The following is a 21,972-nucleotide window of genomic DNA, read 5'->3' on the forward strand; positions in this document are numbered from 1 at the left end:
TCCATTTACACCTCCCGCTGCCTCGGGTAAGTGGGCAGCATAATCAAAGATGCCTCCCACCCGGCTTACTCGCTCTTCCAATTTCATCCATCGGGCAGGAGATACAAAAGTCTGAGAACACGCACGAATGGATTCAAAAACAACTTCTTCCCTGCTGTTACCAGACTTCTAAACGACTCTCTTATGCACTGACCACATTAACACTACACCCCTGTATGCTTCATCCGATGCCGGTGCTTATGTAGTTACATTGTGTACCTTGTGTTGCCCTATTATGTATTTTCTTTTATTTCCTTTTCTTTTCATGTACTTGATGATCTGTTGAGCTGTTCGCAGAAAAATACATTTCACTGTACCTCTGTACACGTGACAATAAACAAATCCAATCCAGTGCCTCTACCCCACTGGTAGTGCACTGCAGTACACCCCCTGGAGGGTCTGCTGTGCCCTCCACAATCTGGTACAACAGTGAGGTGAAGTGCTAGAGATGGAGAAGGAGAAACATTCGGCCTCATCTGAGGAGGATGACTTGGAGCCAGACCAAGAGGGGGCTGGAGGACGAGCCCGGGGAGGACCCGGAAGATGGAGGACCAGATGTGGCGGCGAGGGTACGGCCTTTCCGGAGGGCCATGGAGGCCCTGATCCTCGACTGGGACATGCTCTGGAGCGCCTCGAGACTGAGACAGACGTGCTCCGCAGCGCCCCGGCAAGGTCCACATCTGGGACATGTCCCACAACGACTGGGACATGCTGTCCAGGCACTCGGCTACGGCCGTCGCTGGCTGAGTAACGCCTTGGACACTGCCACTCATGCTGCTGACGTCTTGCTCCAGGTTCTCCACTATGGCCACCACCCTAGCAGTGTTGGACTTGGTGCCATGCATTGCCGCTGCCATCTTTGAATCCTGACATTGCCAGCCTGGCACCCTGGCAGTGCCTGGGTGCCAGGGTGCCAGAGAGGAATGAGGAAACCACAAGAGAAAAGGAAGGGTGCTGCAACCAATGGGGCAGGAGGAAGGGGGGGGGGATATCATAGACCGATCCAGAAGGCAGCAAAATGTATGTATACTTGTCAAATGAAGGACAAAACAAACCTCTCTAAAATAAAGCAAATTAGCGCGTGTAAGAAAAATGTAATGTATATAAGTAACAACTGTTTATAAATATGAGAAAAGCCAAAAAAAAAGATTTTCAAATAAGAAAAATCAAGATTGCCTAGTTCCTATAAAGTTGGAAGTTGTTTTTTTGTACTGTTACCAAGCCTCTATTTGGACTTCAGTTGTATTTTAGAATAAATATAGATGTTACAGATAAGAAAGTGGAATTAAGTGAACCTTAATCTAGGTTGTCAAATAGAGGAGGAGCTGAATCAAAGGGAAAAATGGTTGACTCAGCTTAGTTCATTTTCAGTGTGGGTTTTATTTATACCAAGTTTTCTGAAACTTTGCTATAATTCTTGACTCTAAATATGATTAAGTGTCTTCATCTATGACCCAGTTGCCTTCAAGTGAGTTGAGCGTGGTTTTCAAAGATACTGGTCCCAGCAGATCCAGTCGGGAGTCCGCACATGCGCACGGCCCCGCGCGACATGTCAGACTCTCACAGTGGAGCTGGCGCTGAAAATATAGGCCCCCCCGAGATCGTGCCGCACCCGCGGATCGGTGGCCCCCAATCGCTAGCCTGGCTGTCCCTGAGGCCCCCCTGCCCCCCCCCCCCCCCCCCCCCTGTTGAAGGATAAACCCCCACCAGGGTGGTGGGGGCGCGATGCGCCGGATTTCGGTGTCAAGACCCAATCTCCGCCCCCGTGCCGATCGCGATTTCGGCTTTGAGAATCCCGCCCCAGGGGGCCCGTCCCAGAGGGTCGGAGAATGGCCGTTGGCCGCCGTGAATCCCGCCCCCGCCGGTTGCCGAAGTCTCCGAAGGGAGAAAAGTCGGCGGGGCGTTAATGGCGCCGCTGCCGCCGTCGGAGAATGGCACGGGTCTGCGCAAGGCAGCCGATTTTCAGCCTGCCGATATTCTCCCTTCCGGATGGGCCGAAGTCCCGTCGACGTGATGACCGTTCAAGTCAACGTAAATTAAACCTCCTTTTCATCGGCGTGACCCTGTGCTCCAGGGTCACGCCGACCAGCGTGACCACCCCTCACACACACACTTGCGCTCAACGTACATGACACCCCCGCACGCTTTGGACAGAGCACAAATGCAGCTTCTGTAGGTGTAACATTGACTTTAATAACCAAACGAGTTCATGCACGTGCCCTAGCCCCTAAAACTCATCTGTGCCCTGCACCCGTGCCAACTTACTCAGTGTCTAATTGTTTGGCCTTACGGGCCCTTTGACTACGTCTACGTGGTTCCCCAGACGGTACAGCAGAACTGGAGGTGGACTCCTGTGATTCCTGCCCTCTGACACTGGATCCCTTTGGCGGCCATTTCCTGGGGCGTCCTGGCCTAGATGGGCCAGGCTGCGGCCCGGGCGACTGGGATGGCGAGCTGCCAGCCTGTCCTGCCCGATGCACCTGGGACGGAAGGGGGCGGTGGGGGGAGTCCGAGGTGTCGCGGTGTTCCGGGACCACCCCTACAGGGGGAGCCGGGACGGACCACACCACCTCATCCTCCCTCGGGGTGCCCCTACATGGGTGGGGGATGCGAACGGACTGGCCATCCGACGTCCCCCCGACATCTGGCTCTGCCAGTCCTGGAGGCCCGTGCTGGTATCGACAGGGGTCTGCAGGTTTGCAGCCATGGAGCCCAGGGGGTTGGCAAACCCTGTCTGTGACAGTGCGACGCCGGCTCGCACATGGCCACTGGCGCCGATGCCCTCAGCGATGGCCTGCAGAGACTGGGCCATGGCCTGCAGAGACTGGGCTATGGACTGCTGAGACTGGCCCATGGCGTTGAGCGCCTCTGCCATCTGGCGCTGGCACTGGCTCATGGCCTCCTGTGAGAGGGCAGCCATGTCCTGGGCCACAGACGCTGCCTGCACGGAAAGCCCCAGGCCTCGCAAACCGTTCCCCATGTCTGACACCGTCGCACCCATTGCCTCCACCGCAGACGCCACCCGTGCGGTGTCGGCCTGGGTGGCACGCATGACCGGCACCACTCCCAGCTCCTGGACGCGGGTGGACTCCTCCACCTGCGACTGCAGCTGCTGCAAGCCGGCCGTCACCCTCTTCGCTCGTCTCCGGGTCGGTGGTTGCATCGGATCTATGTGTGGGTGTGGTAACTCCAGGAACCCGGGATCCATCTGGGCGGCAGATGTTCGCTTGGGCTGGGCTGCCCTCCGACCGCCCGGCCCCTCTGCTGCTCCTACCTCCACCTGCTGTACCGGGACGGCTGTGTTGTGCGCACCAGTGAGTGTAGCAGACGCCTCATCACTAAAGTGCCCAACCGAGGTGAGTGTTTCTGCGATGGTGGAGGGTGTTGGTGACAGCAGTGGCATTGTGTCGTGCTCTTCGTCCCACTCTGAGTCCATGGCATTTTGGGGTGGGGGTTCGTCTCCACCCATCCACTCTGAGTCACTGTCCGGTATTTCGTCTTCCTGGGTAGTGCTGTCCCGGGTAGTGCTGTCCCGGGTAGTGCTGTCCCGGGTAGTGCTGTCCCGGGCAGTGCTGTCCCGGGCAGTGCTGTCCCGGGCAGTGCTGTCCCGGGCAGTGCTGTCCCGGGCAGTGCTGTCCCGGGCAGTGCTGTCCCGGGCAGTGCTGTCCCGGGCAGTGGTTGCCCCCCTCGTCGCTGGGTGGTCGCTCCCGCACGTGACGGGGGTGTCGTCTCCCTGTTGCTCCAGGTCTCTCCGTCTCCCGTGGTGTGCGAGGGGCATCCTGCGGGCGTCGCATGCTGGAGGGTCCGGGTCTCTCTGTCTCCCGTGGCCTCCGAGGGGCATCCTGCGGGCGTCGCATGCTGTAGGGTCCGGGTCTCTCTGTCTCCCGTGGCCTCCGAGGGGCATCCTGCGGGCGTCGCATGCTGGAGGGTCCGGGTCTCTCTGTCTCCCGTGGCCTCCGAGGGGCATCCTGCGGGCGGTCTGCATCTGCGGGGATGGGTGCCTGGACGTTTGGTCCTGCGATACACAATGAAGCATGCGTGGTTAGACATCAGGCAGTGATCAGGTGATATGGGGGAGGGGGGGGATATGGGGGAGGGGGGGGATATGGGGGAGGGGGGGGATATGGGGGAGGGGGGGATATGGGGGAGGGGGGGATATGGGGAGGCTCACCCTGCCTGCTCTGACGAGGTCGTTCACCTTCTTGTGGCACTGGGTGCCTGTCTGTGGTGTCAGGACCACAGTGGTGACGGCCTCTGCCACTTCCCTCCAAAGACGCCGGCTGTGGCGTGGGGCAACTCTGCGGCCGTGCCCGGGATACAGGGCGTCCCTCCTCTGCTCCACTGCGTCCAGGAGCGCCTCCACATCCCGTGACTCGAACCTCGGGGCTGAGCGGCGGCCAGCCATCCAGTTGGGTGTTCCGGTTGGGTGGGGGGGAGCAGCGCGGCCTTATGAGCCGTCACGCCGTGCGGCGCGTATGACGCTGCACGGCGTGAACCACGTGCGCAAGCGCGGATCCCGTTACGTTGCTGCTAGCCCATTTCGGGCCGGAGACTTTCGACCCATTTTTCCAACATGACGCAAGTCGGATTTGCGCCGTTTTTTGCGCCGATCGGCGGACTTTCCGCCGATAACGGAGAATTTCGCCCCAGGTCTCTGAATTGTACACAGATCCTTATTTTGGTGCAATTGCAATAGATGTATATATTGTTATTCTATTTTGACTCTTTGCAGAACGAGTGACTTCACAAATATATCTTTATTGCATAAAATTAAAAATATGATGCAGGAAACTGAGTACGGTAATTTAAACAAAAGCATTTTATTTGTGGGTTCAAGCCAGCTATGCTGATGAGATTAAAGTTTCTTTTCTCTGAATACATTTTGTAAAGTCTCAATTAAATTTTGAGTGGGCTGGTCTGCAGCCCTTTCCCTGGTTTACCAGAAATTGTGATGATTAGTCAGGGCTAAATATGGTTTGTGCGGAAATTGTTGTATTGACTAAGAAGCAATTGCTCTACTTAGAATTTGGCTGTGGCAGGAGATCTCTGAATCATTGGAACACTTTGAGATGTCCTCCAAAGCACCCTAAACAAGTCAAATCAAACAACCCTGCCAATTCGTGGGAACCCCTTGCTTGTGACACATGAAAACGGCGAAGGTTTATTCAGGAAGGCACCAAACAGAGACATTTCGTCAGGAACACTCCGAGTCAGGACATATGAGTGCATATACCTCCCATCAACCCATCTGCCTGACCTTCCAAACACCACCAACCCCATGTGTGGTAGCGTCCGTAGTTCATACATTGAACTTTCTCCGAATCTATCAAACTGAAATGAAACCAGTCGTCCTTGATCTGAGGGCCTGCCTAATAAGAGAGCAGCTGAGACTAGGACTTGTCATATTGGGATTCGTTACAGAAAATTTTACTCTACATTTAACTCTGCTATACCTGAATAATGGTGACATTGTATGCCTGAAATGGAAAGTGACTAAATTCTCAGCAATATAATCTTGATACAGTATGGTGAGGATTTACCTACTATTATAGTCACAATTACTTTTCTTCTTTTGACTGAATATAGTTGATGGGCAGGTATTTGTGACAGAATTTTAAATAACTGACTGGGTGGGGACAATTCTTCAATAGAATGTGTATTTTGTTGTCTATTCTTTCTTGAGATGCAGGCCTTGCTACCGAGGCCAGCATGCGTTGGCCATCCCAAATTGCACTTGAACCATTGCAGTCCACCTGTGGTGCAGGTACTCCCACAGTACTGCTAGGAAGAGTGTTTCAGAATGTGGATCCAGTGACCGTGAAGGAAGCGTGATTTTGTCCCAAGTGAAAATGGTGTGTGGCTTGGAGGGGAACTTGCAAGTGATGGTGATCCCATGCATCTGCTGCCTTCTAGGGGGTAGAGTTCACAGGTTTTGAAGATTCTGTTGATGCCTTGATGAGTTGCTGCAGTTTATCTTGTGTATATAGACTGGAGAGAAGGAAACTGAATTTCAATTATAGTTCCGTTTCCATCTAACCATATGCCAAGAAGGAACAGGAGCCGCGATTTGAACTTGTGGAATACCATTCGTTATTCACAAAAGATCTGTTTCATAATTTATGTTACAGTTCAAATAGGCGAAAGGACTGTAGCTCTCCTATCATGTAATCCTAATGGTAGGTTTGATGATTAGTTTGTCATCACAAATGAGACCTAAATCCCTTTTATAGGAAAATGGATGGGCTTTATTATCTATAAATGAGATGTCGAAGATGGTTATTTTTGGGCTTTGTTCCAAGTAGCTTTCACCCTAGCCCCAGAGGATAGCCCATAACTTACATCTGTGCTCATTATCACCACTTCAGTGACATCTGCCAACAAAATTTAATTAACATTCACTTTATGTTCCTAGTTAAGGCCCTAAAATGGTAATAATACCAGATCAAAGCCTATGTTTAGCAAGTAGGCAAAAGGCAACCTTGCATACTTTCGTCAAATTGCCTAGCTGAATGTCGGTGTAGTGGGTAACTACTAGCAACATAAAGCCTAATAGAAAAGGTCAGGTGCCAGAAATGTATTTTTAATGGTCTTTGTTTTTTTCCAGATTTAATTCAGTGTACCAATGAGATGAATGTGAACATACCACAGATGGCAGATACTCTTTTTGAAAGGGCAACAAACAGCAGCTGGGTTGTGGTGTTTAAAGCTTTAATCGCAACACATCATTTGATGATGTATGGGAATGAGGTAAGTGTGTTATCAATTGAGTTGCATCTCAAATGTTGGCTCACACCATTTTGGAAGCACAGTGCCTATAGTTGTAGCCAGATTGGTCAACTTCAGTAGTGTATTGTATGTGTCTTAACAGACTTGCCATGGTCAGGGAAACTTTGAGTTTCCGTTCTGTGTTTAAGGCTTTCTCATAAAGGTTATGGATAGGTAGGTAGGAGGCATCATTCCAGCAGTCCCATTCTAGCCGCAGGGTAGTTTTGTTTGTTGAAGTTCTTCCTTCTTCCCTATTCCCCAGAGTGGATGTTATTCATATCAAATTTGACAGTAACTGTCAACAAGCTATTCATGCAACCATCAAGAGCTAACCTGGGCTGTTTGCTCCGTTATCGTGCTCCTCCCTTTGTAATTAGCTAATTCAACAGAAGCCAATGATCAAATTTTGTACCTTCCTGAGGTTTCTTTTCACTGACTGCATTAGTCAGGCCAACTGCCAGGAGAGCCCTATATAATCAACTATTAAATTATTCTTCCTCTTATTCCCATTCAAACCTTTTGGGCTTAAGGTTAGCTGCTTATGCACACGTGAAAAATAAATTTTGCAAACATTGATGTGTGTGCTCTGAAGTAAAGATAATAGTTCCCACAATTTCTTTTTTTTTAAAGAATGAGCCTAACATTACACATATCAGAATAATTAAATGTAAAAAATCACTCCTGTTGTGTTCAAGGAAAGGCATTTGCTGACCGTATTTATAGTGATTTAATTAAAATAAACTGAGTACAATTCTAATGTGTAAAAGTCCTTTCGTCGGAGTTGCATTTCGCACAAAGCTTGACATATTTTAACCACTGCTACATAATCAATCGAGCCAGCCTTTTCATCCATATATAAGCCATTCTTGCTTTACACCTTGTGCCCTACTCTACAAGGTGCTCTACACCTTTCTTTAACTGTAACATTATATTCTGCTGTCTCTCCTTCCTTCCCTATATACGGTATGCATTGTTTGTACAGCATGCAAGAAACAATACTTTTCACTGTATACTAATACATGTGACAATAATAAATCAAATCAAAATTTGAATGTTTCTCCTATCTCTTTCCTTCCCATGCAAAAGATCTTGTGAAGTATTCCATCTACTGATCAACCGCCCACTACTCCAAATAGAATGTAACCAAAACATTATTCATTTGAAAGCTTATGCACCTGTTTTAAAAAAGTGCAAGGCTAATCAAAGGAACTGAATTTCCAGTCTGCAAGAATGAATGCTGTATCGTATTCTACATAAGAAATATAATTGATTTACTGCCAACAGTTTTCTTTAAGTGGCCAAATGCTGCATTTACCCAAAAATGTTGGCTGCCTCATGTGATTTGGCTGAGGCAACTGCAGAAATCCTTGGCTGTGCAAGATAAACATTGGGTGGTACTACAGTAGTGATGGTAACAATACTTATCTCAAATTTTCATGCAATAGAAATGAATTATCTAGTCACCAGTTTTACATTTTAAATGGCTCAGCACAAATGTACTTTCCCTCCCTTTCCCCGTACCCCAAAATAAGTACATTGGGGATTTTGCTTGAAAATCTCAAAGGTCCCAGATGACCATAGGCTGCTTTCCCCTTTTGAGTGGGAGAGCTGACTGATAGTGATTTAACCTGAGGATCACCACACCTTAGGCGAGGGACAAAGTTGAGAAGGTGGGCCTTCGTGAATAACCTCAGTGGCACTGGAATTGAACCCGCACAGTTGGCCTCGTTCAGCAACACTAATCAGCTGTCTAGCCAACTGAGCTAAACCAGCTCCCATTTGAGATTATAGTCTAGTGCTAAAGGAGTCACTTTAGGTTAGAATTGTTTGATTTTATTAAACTGATCATTGCCAAAAATGGGACAGTCCCTGATCCTCTGTATTGATCCCCAAACTCTTTGGTAAACCCTGCTTAGGTTGGTCTTTTACCTTTTCTGAGATGATTTTGGAAAAGGAATTTAGAATTTAGAGTTCATCCCTTGGTTGGCTCTACATGGTTTCTATCAATTTTGTTATTTGGAGAGGCAAGATGAAACAAATTGAAGCCTGTAAAGAATACGTGGCAAACCATATTTGCAGATCATGACCAGTTATTTTCTTATCTCTGAAAGTTAATAAGAATACTGTGAAGCACGTCCTGATTACTTGTCAAAGAAACTGCCAATGTGATACTCTTCTTGAACTAGCCCTTGATGCATGGTTATACAAGTTATAAAAATAAGCAGAACTTAGTTGTGCATTTGAAGTGCATTTTTGAAGTGAAGATGAGCTATCTCCGTTTTGAAATAACTGTTGTATCTTTGAACTCCACAAGGACATCCATAACTTTTCCTCTCGTTCCTAGTCTGACCACTGAGCTGGGAGAGAGCCATACTTGTTATCTCCAAGGAACAGAGACTTTTGTATAAATCCATTCTAGATCTTCATGAGTAATTGGGGGTAATTCAAGCACAGTTGGCAAAGTGGTTTCACTGTTCTGGGATCGTTGTTAAATATTTCTACTCTTATCTCACAATGAGCTGCATTTTTATTGGTCTTTTTGAATGTTTGCTGTAATTTCTGTAAACGTGATCTTGAACAGTCAGTAACAAAGATTCAAAACCAAGGTTTCCTCCCACAGTCCAAAGATGTGCAGGTTAGGTGAATTGGCCATGCTAATGTTGCCCATAGGTTAGGCAATAACCTTTAATGAGGTTAGATTATGGGGATAGGGCCTTGGGATTGGGCCTACCTAGGGTACACTATTGGAGCAGGGGCTGGTGAAAACTTGATGGGCCGAATGGCCTCCGGCTGTACTGTAAGGATACTCCCTTAAATTATCTATACCTTCGGGAACCATCCACTATTCCATTAGCCCTTTATCTGTAACCAAGTAAGAGGTTGTAATGAATAATTGCCTCACTCTTTTACGACAACCCCTTAATTAAGCTTTAGCAGGTTCATAGTCTGGGTAATTTAATCTCTTGTTCTTAATTGTAAAAATGATGTCGCCATAGTGCCAGATGACAATGGGCTGCTTTTCTCCTTTGAGGATGAGGGTTGACTGGTAGTGATTAAACCTGAGGATCACCACACCTCAGGCGAAAGACAAGGTTGAGAAGCAAGACCTTGGTGAATATCCTCGGCTGGCACTGGAATGGAACACGCGCTGTTGGCTTATCTCTGAATCACAAACCAGCTGTCCAGCTAACTGGGCTAAACCACCCGTTAATATTACTGCAACAAATATATACGTTAACCCAGGCTTTTAAAAACATTACTGCAACAGATATAAAATACAAGATGTATACCAATTTCTTACATTCATCACCGTATCAGTGCACAAGTCACTGAAGATAGCAGAAAAGCAGTTGTTAGAGCCCATGGGACTCAGGGCTTTCTAAATTGGGGAATAGAGTACAAAAGCAAGGAAGTTATAATAAACCTGCATCAAAACGCTAGTTTGGCTTCAACTGGCATATACTGTACAAGTCTAGGCATCACCCCTTAGGAAAAATGTGAAGGCGTTAGGATGCAAAAAAAGATTCATGGTTAGGATGCAGAAAAGATTCATGGGAATGGTTCTGGGATGAGGAACTTCAGTTACGTGGATAGATTGGAGAAGCACCGTGGTTAGCACAGTTGTTTCACAGCTCCAGAGTCCCAGGTTTGATTCTCGGCTTGGGCGACTGTCTGTGTGGAGTTTACACGTTCTCCCTGTTCCTGCGTGGGTTTCCTCCGGGTGCTCCGGTCTCCTCCCACAGACCAGAGATGTGCAGGTTAGGTGGATTGGCCATGATCAATTGCCCTTGGTGTGCGAAAAGGTTCGCTGGGGTTACTGGGTCATGGGGATAGGGTGGCGTGGGCTTAAGTAGGGTGTTCTTTCCAGGGGCCGATGCAGACTCGATGGCCCGAATGGCCTCCTGCACTGTAAATTCTATGAAGCTGGGGTGGTTCTTCATGGAGAAGAGTAAGAGGAGATTTGATAAAAAGTGCTGTAAATCATGAGGTGTCTGGACAGTAGATGGGGAGAGATTTTTCCCTTTTGAAGGGCATCAATTTAATTTGAATAACAAAAGAAGCAAAGGTGACCTGAGGGGAACCTTTTTTCATGCAGTGAGTGATTAGGGCCTGGGATGCATTGCCTAAATGTGATGAAGGCAGATTCAGTCAGGGTCTTCAAAGCAGAATTGGATAAATACCTAAAGAATGCAATTTGCTATTAACTGTCAAAGAACAAAGAAAAGTACAGCACAGGAACAGGCCCTTCGGCCCTCCAAGCCTCTGTGACCATGCTGCCCGTCTAATCTAAAATCTTCTACGCTTCCTGGGTCCGTATCCCTCTATTCCCATCCTATTCATGTATTTGTCAAGATGCCCCTTAAATGTCACTATCGTCCCTGCTTCCACCACCTCCGGCAGCGAGTACCAGGCACTCACTACCCTCTGTGTAAAAAAAACTTGCCTCGTACATCTCCTCTAAACCTTGCCCCTCGCACCATAAACTTATGCCCCCTGGTAATTGACCCCTCTGCCCTGGGAAAAAGCATCTGACTATCCACTCTGTCTATGCCCCTCATAATTTTGTAGATCTCTATCAGGTCACCCCTCAACCTCCGTCGTTCCAGTGAGAACAAACCGAGTTTATTCAACCGCTCCTCATAGCTAATGCCCTCCATACCAGGCAACATTCTGGTAAATCTCTTCTGCACCCTCTCTAAAGCCTCCACATCCTTCTGGTAGTGTGGCGACCAGAATTGAACACTATACTCCAAGTGTGGCCTAACTAAGGTTCGATACAGCTGCAACATGACTTGCCAATTTTTGTACTCAATGCCCCGGCCAATGAAGGCAAGCATGCCTTATGCCTTCCTGATTACCTTCTCCATCTGTGTTGCCCCTTTCAGTGACCTGTGGACCTGTACACCTAGATCTCTCTGACTGTCAATAATCTTGAGGGGTCTACCATTCACTGTATATTCCCTACCTGCATTAGACCTTCCAAAATGCATTACCTCACATTTGTCCGGATTTAACTCCATCTGCCATCTCTCCGCCCTGGTCTCCAAACGATCTAAATCCTGCTGTATCCTCTGACAGTCCTCATCGCTATTCGCAATTCCACCAATCTTTGTGTCGTCCGCAAACTTAATAATCAGACCAGTTACATTTTCTGCCAAATCATTTATATATACTACGAACAGCAAAGGTTCCAGCACTGATCCCTGCGGAACACCACTAGTCACAGGCCTTCAATCAGAAAAGCACCTATCCATTGCTACTCTCTGCGTTCTATGACCTAGCCAGTTTTGTATCCATCTTACCAGCTCACCCCTGATCCCGTGTTACTTCACCTTTTGTACCAGTCTGCCATGAGGGACCTTGTCAAAGGCCTTGCTGAAATCCATATAGACAACGTCCACTGCCCTACCTGCATCAATCATCTTTGTGACCTCTTCGAAAAACTCTTGTCAAGTTAGTGAGACACGACCTCCCCTTCACAAAACCGTTCTGCCTCTCGCTAATACGTCCATTTGCTTACAAATGGGAGTAGAGCCTGTCTCAAAGAATTCTCTCCAGTAATTTCCCTACCACTGACGTAAGGCTCACCGGCCTGTAGTTCCATGGATTATCCTTGCTACCCTTCTTAAACAAAGGAACAACATTGGCTATTCTCTAGTCCTCCGGGACATCACCTGAAGACAGTGAGGATCCAAAGATTTCTGTCAAGGTCTCAGCAATTTCCTCTCTAGCCTCCTGCAGTATTCTGGGGTAGATCCCATCAGGCCCTGGGGACTTATCTACCGTAATATTTTTCAAGATGCCCAACACCTCGTCATTTTGGATCTCAATGTGACCCAGGCTATCTACACACCCTTCTCCAGACTCCACATCCACCAATTCCTTCTCTTTGAATACTGATGCAATGTATTCATTTAGTACCTCGCCCATTTCTTTGGCTCCACACACAGATTTCCTTGCCTGTCCTTCAGTGGGCCAACCCTTTCCCTGGCTACTCTCTTGCTTTTTATGTACGTGTAAAACGCCGTGGGATTTTCCTTAACCCTATTTGCCAATGACTTTTTGTGACCCTTTTAGCCCTCCTGACTCCTTGCTTAAGTTCCTTCCTACTTTCTTTATATTCCACACAGGCTTTGTCTGTTCGCAGCCTTCTAGCCCTGACAAATGCCTCCCTTTTTCTTTTTGACGAGGCCTACAATATCTCTCGTTATCCAAAGTTCCTGAAATTTGTCGTATTTATCCTTCTTCCACACAGGAACATGCCGGTCCTGAATTCCTTTCAACTGACATTTGAAAGCCTCCCACATGTTAGATGTTGATTTAGCCTCAAACATCCACCCCCAATCTAGGTTCTTCAGTTTCCGCCTAATATTGTTATAATTAGCCTTCCCCCAATTTAGCACATTCACCCTAGGACCACTCTTATCCTTGTAACTTTAAAACTTACTGAATTGTGGTCACTGTTCCCGAAGTGCTCCCCTACTAAAACATCTACCACCTGGCCTGGCTCATTTCCCAATACCAGGTCCAGTACAGCCCCTTCCCTAGTTGTACTATCTACATATTGTTTTAAGAAGCCCTCCTGGATGCTCCTTACAAATTCTGCCCCTTCCAAGCCCCTAGCACTAAGTGAGTCCCAGTCAATATTGGGGATGTTGAAGTCTCCCATCACAACAGCCCTGTTGCTTTTACTCCTTTCCAAAATCTGTCTACCTATCTGCTCCTCTATCTCCCACTGGCTGTTGGGAGGCCTGTAGTAAACCCCCAACATTGTGACTGCACCCTTCTTATTCCTGATCTCTACCCATATAGCCTCACTGCCCTCCGAGGTGTCCTCCCGTAGTACAGCTGTGATATCCTCCCTAACCAGTAGCGCAACTCCACCACCCCTTTTACATCCCCCTCTATCCCACCTGAAACATCTAAATCCTGGAACGTTTAGCTGCCAATCCTGCCCTTCCCTCAACTAGGTCTCTATAATGGCAACAACATCATTGTTCCACGTACTAATCCAAGCTCTAAGTTCATCTGCCTTATCCATTATACTTCTTGCATTAAAACATATGCACTTCAGGCCACCAGACCGTTTTCAGCAATATCTCCCTGTCTGCTCTTCCTCAGAGCCATAACTGGCCCTATTCCCTAGTTCTCCCTCAATGTTTTCACCTTCTGACCTATTGCTCTGGCACCCACCGTGTCCTGTGTTTAAAGCAGAAAGGACGGCAGATTTCTTTCCCAAGATGGGTTTTTACAGCAACCAACAATGGTTTTCAGATGCCTATTAGAATAGCTTTTAATTCCAATGTAATTGATTGAATTTAAATTCCACCAGCTGCTGTAGTGAGATTGGAACCCATTTTCCCAGAGTATTAGCCTGGGCTTTTGGATTACTAGTTCAGTGCCCCTCCAGATGCCCAAAACTGAGTATCCGTACACAAGACTGGATCTGGCCTATGTTCTATAAAACTGAAGCATCGCTTGCTCAATTTTGAATTTATATTACTTGTGATAAAAGCAAGCAATCCATTAATGTTCATCCTACCTATCGTCCAATTACCAGCACGTGTCCAATCAACCATGAATTTATGTATGGTAGGCTGAATGGCCTACTCCTGCTCTTAATCTTTGTCTGCCAGTCTGAAATCACATGTAGGCCAGACCTGCAATGTAGTCGACTTTGAACTGTTCCCTAAGATGGCTCAGCAAGCCACTAAGTGGTATTAAATCATTATGAAATCTAAAAGGAATTAAACTGGACAGACCACATGGCATTGACCTCGGCACCAGAAATGACAACAGCGCACCTAGCCCTGTCGACCCTGCAAAGTCCTCCTTGCCAACATAGGGGCTTGTGCAAAAATTGGGAGAGCTGTCCCACAGACTAGTCAAGTCTGCTATTGTCTGTATGTTAGTAAGATTCTGTGTGTATGACTATGTCCTCCCAGACACAACCGCCACCATCCCTGGGTATGTCCCACCAACAGGAGCGACATATAGGATTCTTAAGCGGCTTGACAGGGTTAATGCTGAGAGAGTGTTTCCCCTCTAGGACCAGAGGACATAGTCTCTGAATAAAGGGGTGCCAATTTAAGACTTGGATGAAGAGGAATTTTTTCTGAGGGTATTGGGATGGGGGTGTGGGCCATATTTGGGTTCTCATTCGGAGGGTTGGTGCAGACTTGATGGGCTGAATGGCCTCCTGCACTGTACTGATTCTATGACTGTCGGATCAGCCATGATTCTATTGAATGGTGGAGCAGCCTCGAGGGGCCGAACGACCTACTCCTGTTCCTATTTCTTATGGTCTTATAGGTGGTGACCCAGTGTTATACACTACCTCACCTAAGAGTGGCTCAGTAACATCATTAGTCACTGAGCTGGCCAAGTCCTAAAGAACATGGCTGCTAGACTGGGTCTTCGGCAGGTCGTGAGGGATGCAACTGGAAGGAAAAACATCCTCCCCAATCTACCTGTCGCAGAAGCATCTGTCCATGACAGTATTGGGAGGAGTGACCACCTCATAGTCCTTGTGGAGATAAAATCCCACCTTTTATTGAGAACAGTAAATCTTACAACATCAGATTAAAGTCCAACAAGTTTGTTTCGAATCACTAGCTTTAAGAGCGCAGCTCCTTCATCAGGTGAGTTTGGAGAATACCTTCCGTTGTGCTGTCTGGCACTACGACTGTACAAAATCGGGTAGATTTCAAAGGAAAAGTGAGGCTTTTTTAGCAGGTACAAAATCGGGTAGATTTCAAAGGAAAAGTGAGGCTTTTTTAGCAGGTACAAAATCGGGTAGATTTCAAAGGAAAAGTGAGGCTTTTAGCAGGTCCAAGGGGAGCAAATCAGTGAAGGCATTAGTGGAGTACGAAGTGCAGGGTGGAGCTTAAATAGCAGTTAGGAGAGCAAAGGGGATATGAGAATTTGGATATCCCAAAATCTAGCAGAATATCAATGGGAAGAGGATAACCAGGGAAAGAGTAGGGACCAAGGGGGCCGTCTGTGGATGGAGACAGAGGACATTGGTAGGGTGTTGAACGAATACTTCACATCTATCTTTACCCAAGAGAATGAGGATGTAGGTATGGATCTCGGAGAGAGACTGCGAGGTTCAAATTAACATAGGGAGTGACAATGTGTTGGCAGTGGACAAATCTCGGGTCTGGATTAATTGTGTCCCAGGCTGCTATGGGAGGTGAGGGAGGGGCTCTGACCTAAATTTTTAATTCCTCTCTGCCCAAGGGGAGAGTGCCAGACGCGAACAGCTAATGTGGTTACACTAAAGATGGATTGTGGAGAGAAGTCAAGGAACTACAGACCAGGTGAGTCTCTCATCAGTGGTAGGGAACCTATTGGAGAACATTCTGAAGAGAGAATCTATCTCCACTTGAGGCAAGGTTTGATCAGGGATAGTCAGCATGGCTTTGTCAGAGGGTGTCATGCCTAACAAATTTGATTACATTTTTTTGAAGAGGTGCCCGGGTGTGTAGCTGAGGGTAGTGCAGTTGATGTAGTGCATATGGATTTCAGCAAAGCCTTTGACAAGGTTCCACAAGACTTATAATGAAGGCAAATGCACATGAGATACAGAGTAATTTGATGAGGTGGATTCAAAATTGGCTTAGTTGTAGGAGACAAGAGGGTGATGACAGCCTGGTGCTTTAGTGGCTGGAAGCCAGTGTCCAGTGGCGTACTACAAGGATCTGTGCTATTATTCATTGTTATCTATGTTGTTTATATAAACTATGTGGGGGGTAGGATCAGAAAGTTTGCGGATGACATAAAGATTGGCCAGATGGTTAACAGTGAGTGCCTTGGATTACAGGAAAATTATAGACTGGATGGTCAAATGGACAGACCTGAAAAGTGTGAGGTAATACACTTTGGAAGGAGTAGTTTGACAAGGAAGTATTCAATGAAAGGCATGACACTAGGAAGTTCTGAGGAACAAAGGGACTTTGGCGTGTTTATCCATCAATCTCTGATGGTGGAAGGGCAAGTTAATAGGCTGGTGAAACAGGCATATGGGACACTTGTCATTATAAATCGAGGCACAGATTACAAAAGCAGAGAGGTCATGTTGGCGTTGTACAGAACTTTGGTGAGGCCATAGCTGGACTATTGTGTGCAATTCTGGTCACCACATTATAGGAAGGATGTGTTTGCACTGGAGGGGGTGCAGATGAGATTCACCAGGATGTTGCCTGTGATGGAACATTTAAGTTGTGAAGGGAGATTGGATAGGCTAGGGCTGTTTTTGTTGCAGCAGGGAAGACTGAGGGATTGGATTTGTTTATTATCACGTGTACCGAGGTACAGTGAAAAGTATTTTTCTGCGAGCAGCTCAAACAGATCATTTAGTACATGAAAATAATTTTTTTTTTAAATACATAATCGGGCAACACCAGTTACACAATGTAAATACATAGAAACCGGCAACGGGTGCAGCATACAGGAGTGTAGTATTAATCGGGTCAGTCCATAAGACGGTTGTTTAGGCGCTTGGTAACAGCGGGGAAGCAGTTGTTTTTGAATCTGTGCGTGTTCTCAGACTTTTGTATCTCCTGCCTGATGGAAGAAGTTGGAAGAGTGAGCAAGCCGGGTGGGAGGGGTCAGGCAGCGGGAGTTGTAGATCGAGTCAATGGATGGGAGGCAGGTTCGTGTGATGGACTGGGCTGTGTTCACGACTCTGAAGTTTCTTGCGGTCCTGGACCGAGCAATTGCCATACCAGGCTGTGATGCAGCCCGATAGAATGCTTTCTATGGTGCATATGCAAAAGTTGGTAAAAGTCTGTGGACATGCCAAATTTTCTTAGTTTCCTGAGGAAGTATAGGTGCTGTGGTGGCGTCGACATGGGTGGACCAGGACAGATTGTTGGTGATGTGCACACCTAGGAATTTGAAGCTGTCAGCCACCTCCACCTCGGCCCTGTTAATGCATACAGGGGTGTGTGCAGTACTTTGCTTCCTGAAGTCAATGACCAGCTCTTTAGTTTTCCTGGCTTTGAGGGATAGATTTTTGTTGTTGCACCACTCCACTAGGTTCTCTATCTCCCTTCTGTATTCTGACTCGTCTGTGTTCAAGATCCGACCTACTATGGTCATGTCATCAGCAAACTTGTAGATGGAGTTGGAACCAAAAGTTTGCCAGTCGTGTGTATATAGGGAGTATAGTAGGGGGCTAAGTACGCAGCCTTGCGGTGCCCCAATATTGAGGACTATCGTGGAGGAGGTGTTGTTTATCCTTACTGATTGTGGTCTGTGGGTCAGAAAGTCGAGAATCCAGTTGCGGAGTGAGGAGCCAAGTCCTAGGTTTTGGAGCTTTGATATGAGCTTGGCCGAGATTATAGTGTTGAAGGCGGAGCTGTAGTCAATAAATAGGAGTCTGAAAATAAATAGGGGCTACCTGATCGAGGTGTACAAGATTGTGGGGCATGGATAGGGTGTATAGGGAGTAACTGTTCCCCTTAGTTGAAGGGCCAGTTGCGAGGGGACACGAGTTCAAGGTGAGGGGCAGGAGGTTTGGTGGGGATTTGAGGAAAAACTTTTTTACCCAGAGGGTGGTGACGGTTTGAAATGCACTGCCTGTGAGTGTGGTAGAGACGGAATTCTCTCATCCTTTTAAAAAGTACCTGGATGAGCACTTGGCATGTCATAACATTCAAGGCTATGAGCCAAGTGCTTGGTAAATGGGTTTAGGTAGGAGGTCAGGTGTTTTTTCACTTGTCGGAGCAGACTCGATGGGCTAAAGGGCCTCTTCTGCACTGTTGTGATTCTGTGAACAGATCTAGCAAATTCAAACTAGGCATCTGTGGGACACTGTGTGGGGCATCAACAGAAGCAGAATCATATACAATCATAATCCATAACCTCATAGCCTGGCATATCCCCCTACTTCATCATTACCATCAAGCTGGGGGATCAACTCTGATTCAGTGAAGAGGTAGGAGGTGTAAGAGTACTTCCTGTTTATTTCCTTTGTTCCCATTTCTTTTATTATTTTTGGTCCGTGGACCCATAATTGGAATGTGCTTTAAAGCAGAAGCTCTAGCAGTTAATTTTCGCAGGAGACAAACATCCCCAGCCTGCACGATGGGGAAGCCCAGCACAAAAGTCGAGATGAGCATCTGCCGATAACCATTTCAACATATTAATGGTTGATTACTGTCAAGTAGCTGCTGTTAAAATCTGCATGTACCAGACAAGATCAACTTTGCTTTCTTTTTTTCTTACCATGGAGCGAACAGTCAGTTTATGATTTGTAGCCTTCAAAGGTTTCCACCAGATAATGAAAGGATATGTTTTCACATCCAGTTAAAAACATGTTGGTGTGTTAACTCTCACTTGTCTGTTTTCCATATCTACATTTTCTTTAAGTATGTTGCAGATTTACTAGATTTCACTGTTTGTACCTTACTGTGTGGGTGGCATGGTAGCACAGTGGGTGGGCGGCACGGTAGCAGAGTGGTTAGCACAGTTGCTTCACAGCTCCAGGGTCCCAGGTTCGATTCCTGGCGTGGGTCACTGTCTGTGAAGTCTGCATGTTCTCCCCATGTGTGTGTAGGTTTCCTCTGGATGCTCCGGTTTCCTCCCACAGTCTAAAGTTGTGCAGGTTAGGTGGATTGGCTATGCTAAATTGCCTTTAGTGTCCAAAAATGTTAGGTGGGTTTACTGGGTTACAGGGATAGGGTGGAGGTGTGGGCTTAAGCAGGGTGCTCTTTCCAACGGATGGTGCAGACTCGATGGGCCGAATGGCCTCCTTCTGCACTGTAAATTCTATGATCTATATTAGTAGTAGGAGAATCACTAAAATTGGTTAGGTTTTTAATTGAACAGCATACACAGCACTGAACCGAATAAACCTGGATGTCTTTGGCTGCCATTGAGGCCTGGAAGAACGGAATGGCTGTATGGGAATATACATTTCTTTTAGTTGGGCGGGAAAGAGAGAAGAGTTGAGCTGTAGGAAGAGAAAAAAAATCTCCACTATTGGGAATGGTTGGAGACTTTTTTTTGCTCGTGAAATGATTGTGTCATTGGCATGGCCAACGTCCACTGTCATCCCTCATTGCCATTGAGAAGATGGTGGTGAACTATTGGCTTGAGCAGCTGCAATCCCTGTGGTACAGGTCAAAATCCTGGAATTCCCTGCCTAACAGCACTGTGGGTATACCTACAACTCGGGGACTGGAGCAGTTCAAGAAATAGCTCACCACCACCTCAATGAGAAACAGCTCACCACCACCTTCTCTATGGAAAAGGGGGGTGGATAATAAATGCTGGCCGAGCCAGCGACGCCCACATCCCGTAAATGAATTTAAAAGTAGATACACCTAAAGAGACACAGCCATTCCAGAGGGAGCTCCACCACTTTGACCCATTAACAGTGAAGGAATGACTATAGAGTTCAAAGTCAGAATGGTGTGCGACTTGGAGGGAAATTTGCAGGTGGTGTTCCCATCTAACTGCTACTCTCAGGACGTAATGGCTTTAGTAAGGGCATTGCAAAGATTTGAGAATTATTCCAGTGAGGAAAATGTTTGGTTATGTGAATAGATTGAAGAAGTTTGGGTTGTTCTCCTTTGAGGGGCAGCACAGTGGTTAGCACTGTTGCTTCACAGCGCCGGTCCCAGGTTTGATTCCTGCTTGGGTCACTGTCTGTGCGGAGTCTGCACGTTCTCCCAGTGTCTGCATGGATTTCCTCCGGGTGCTCTGGTTTCCTCCCACAAGTCCCGAAAGACATGCTGTTGGGTGAATTGGACATTCTGAACTCTCCCTCTGAATCCGAACTGGTGCCGAGTGTGGTGACTAGGGGCTTTTCACAGTAACTTCATTGCAGTGTTAATGTAAGGCTACTTGTGACAATAATAAAGATTATTATTATCATTATTAGAAGAGAAGGTTGAGGTCGATGGTATTGATGGGATTGTTGTAACTAATGTTGGTCTCATGGATGCAACCTCAAATCGAGTATTCTAAAGGAATAAGTTAAAATGTAATGTTAATATTATTTGACCAGGTTCTCGAATTTAGTTTTAGACTTGATATTAATTTCATAGAATTTACAGTGCAGAAGGAGGCCATTCGGCCCACCGAGGCTGCACCGGCACTTGGAAAGAGCACCCTACCCAAGCCCACACCTCCACCCTATCCCCATAACCCAGCAACCCCACCCAACACTAAGGGCAATTTTGGACACTATGGGCAATTTAGCATGGCCAATCCACCTAACCTGCACATCTTTGGACAGTGGGAGGAAACCGGAGCACCCGGAGGAAACCCACACACACACGGGGAGAACGTGCAGACTCCGCACAGACAGTGACCCAAGCCGGGAATCGAACCTGGGACCCTGGAGCTGTGAGGCAATTGTGCTATCCACAATGCTACCGTGCATTAAAATGCTTAATGCATGTTGCTGGGTGGTGTTCAGCATCAGAAATTCAATGGGTAAATAGAGTATGCTTTCAAATGTGCATTGGATCAAATAACTTTGGTGTTGAAACTGATATTGTGCCAAATTTCAAACTCCGGCTAATGACCTCTTTCTTGCAGCGTTTTATCCAGTATTTGGCTTCAAGAAACACATTGTTCAACTTGAATAACTTTTTGGATAAAAGTGCCATGCAAGGTGAGTTATATTTGTGAGTAAAGAACATATTATTTAGGTCTAACCAATATATGGATTATTAAAGTTGGTTTTCCTCACTCCACCCCCAATCTTAAATTGATCATATAAACTTAAAAACATTCTCTTCCATCCTTGTAGGATATGACATGTCTACTTTCATCAGACGGTATAGCAGATATCTAAATGAAAAGGCACTCTCCTACAGACTAATGGCAGTCGACTTCACCAAAATGAAAAGAGGGTATGTCTATTAAGTGGTTCTTAGCCAGGTAGACAAATATCTTGCATGGGGTGGCATTGATGCAGTATTTAGTGTAGGATTGAATCCTATGTAGTATTAGCAATATGGGAGTAATTAGTGCGTAGAAAATAATAATGAAATTATATATGATGTTACAAATTTCAAGAGATTGTCAGTAAAAAAAATAAAAATAAAACACATCTAAGACAAAAGCTTAGTCCTAATAAAGAAAAAATGCTGAAAAAAGAAAAGAAAATGCTGGAAACTCTCAGCAAATTAATCAATATCTGAAGTG

The 21,972-nt window shown here is 46.6% G+C and overlaps 1 protein-coding gene across 11 annotated transcripts in view; it reads left to right on the forward strand.

Annotated features, from left to right (window-relative positions):
• The window catches only part of LOC140421126 (phosphatidylinositol-binding clathrin assembly protein-like), a 249,774-nt gene that overhangs the window by 105,482 nt on the left and 122,320 nt on the right, over positions 1 to 21,972 (forward strand). For all 11 annotated transcript variants that reach the window (XM_072505543.1, XM_072505547.1, XM_072505539.1 and 8 more), the window contains exons 2-4: positions 6,644 to 6,786; positions 21,361 to 21,436; positions 21,575 to 21,677. In XM_072505543.1, coding sequence (XP_072361644.1) covers positions 6,644 to 6,786; positions 21,361 to 21,436; positions 21,575 to 21,677 — 322 coding nt within the window. The remainder of the gene's footprint in view (positions 1 to 6,643; positions 6,787 to 21,360; positions 21,437 to 21,574; positions 21,678 to 21,972) is intronic.

This window comes from Scyliorhinus torazame, chromosome 5 (assembly GCF_047496885.1).
Source record: "Scyliorhinus torazame isolate Kashiwa2021f chromosome 5, sScyTor2.1, whole genome shotgun sequence".
NCBI classification, from domain to species: domain Eukaryota; kingdom Metazoa; phylum Chordata; class Chondrichthyes; order Carcharhiniformes; family Scyliorhinidae; genus Scyliorhinus; species Scyliorhinus torazame.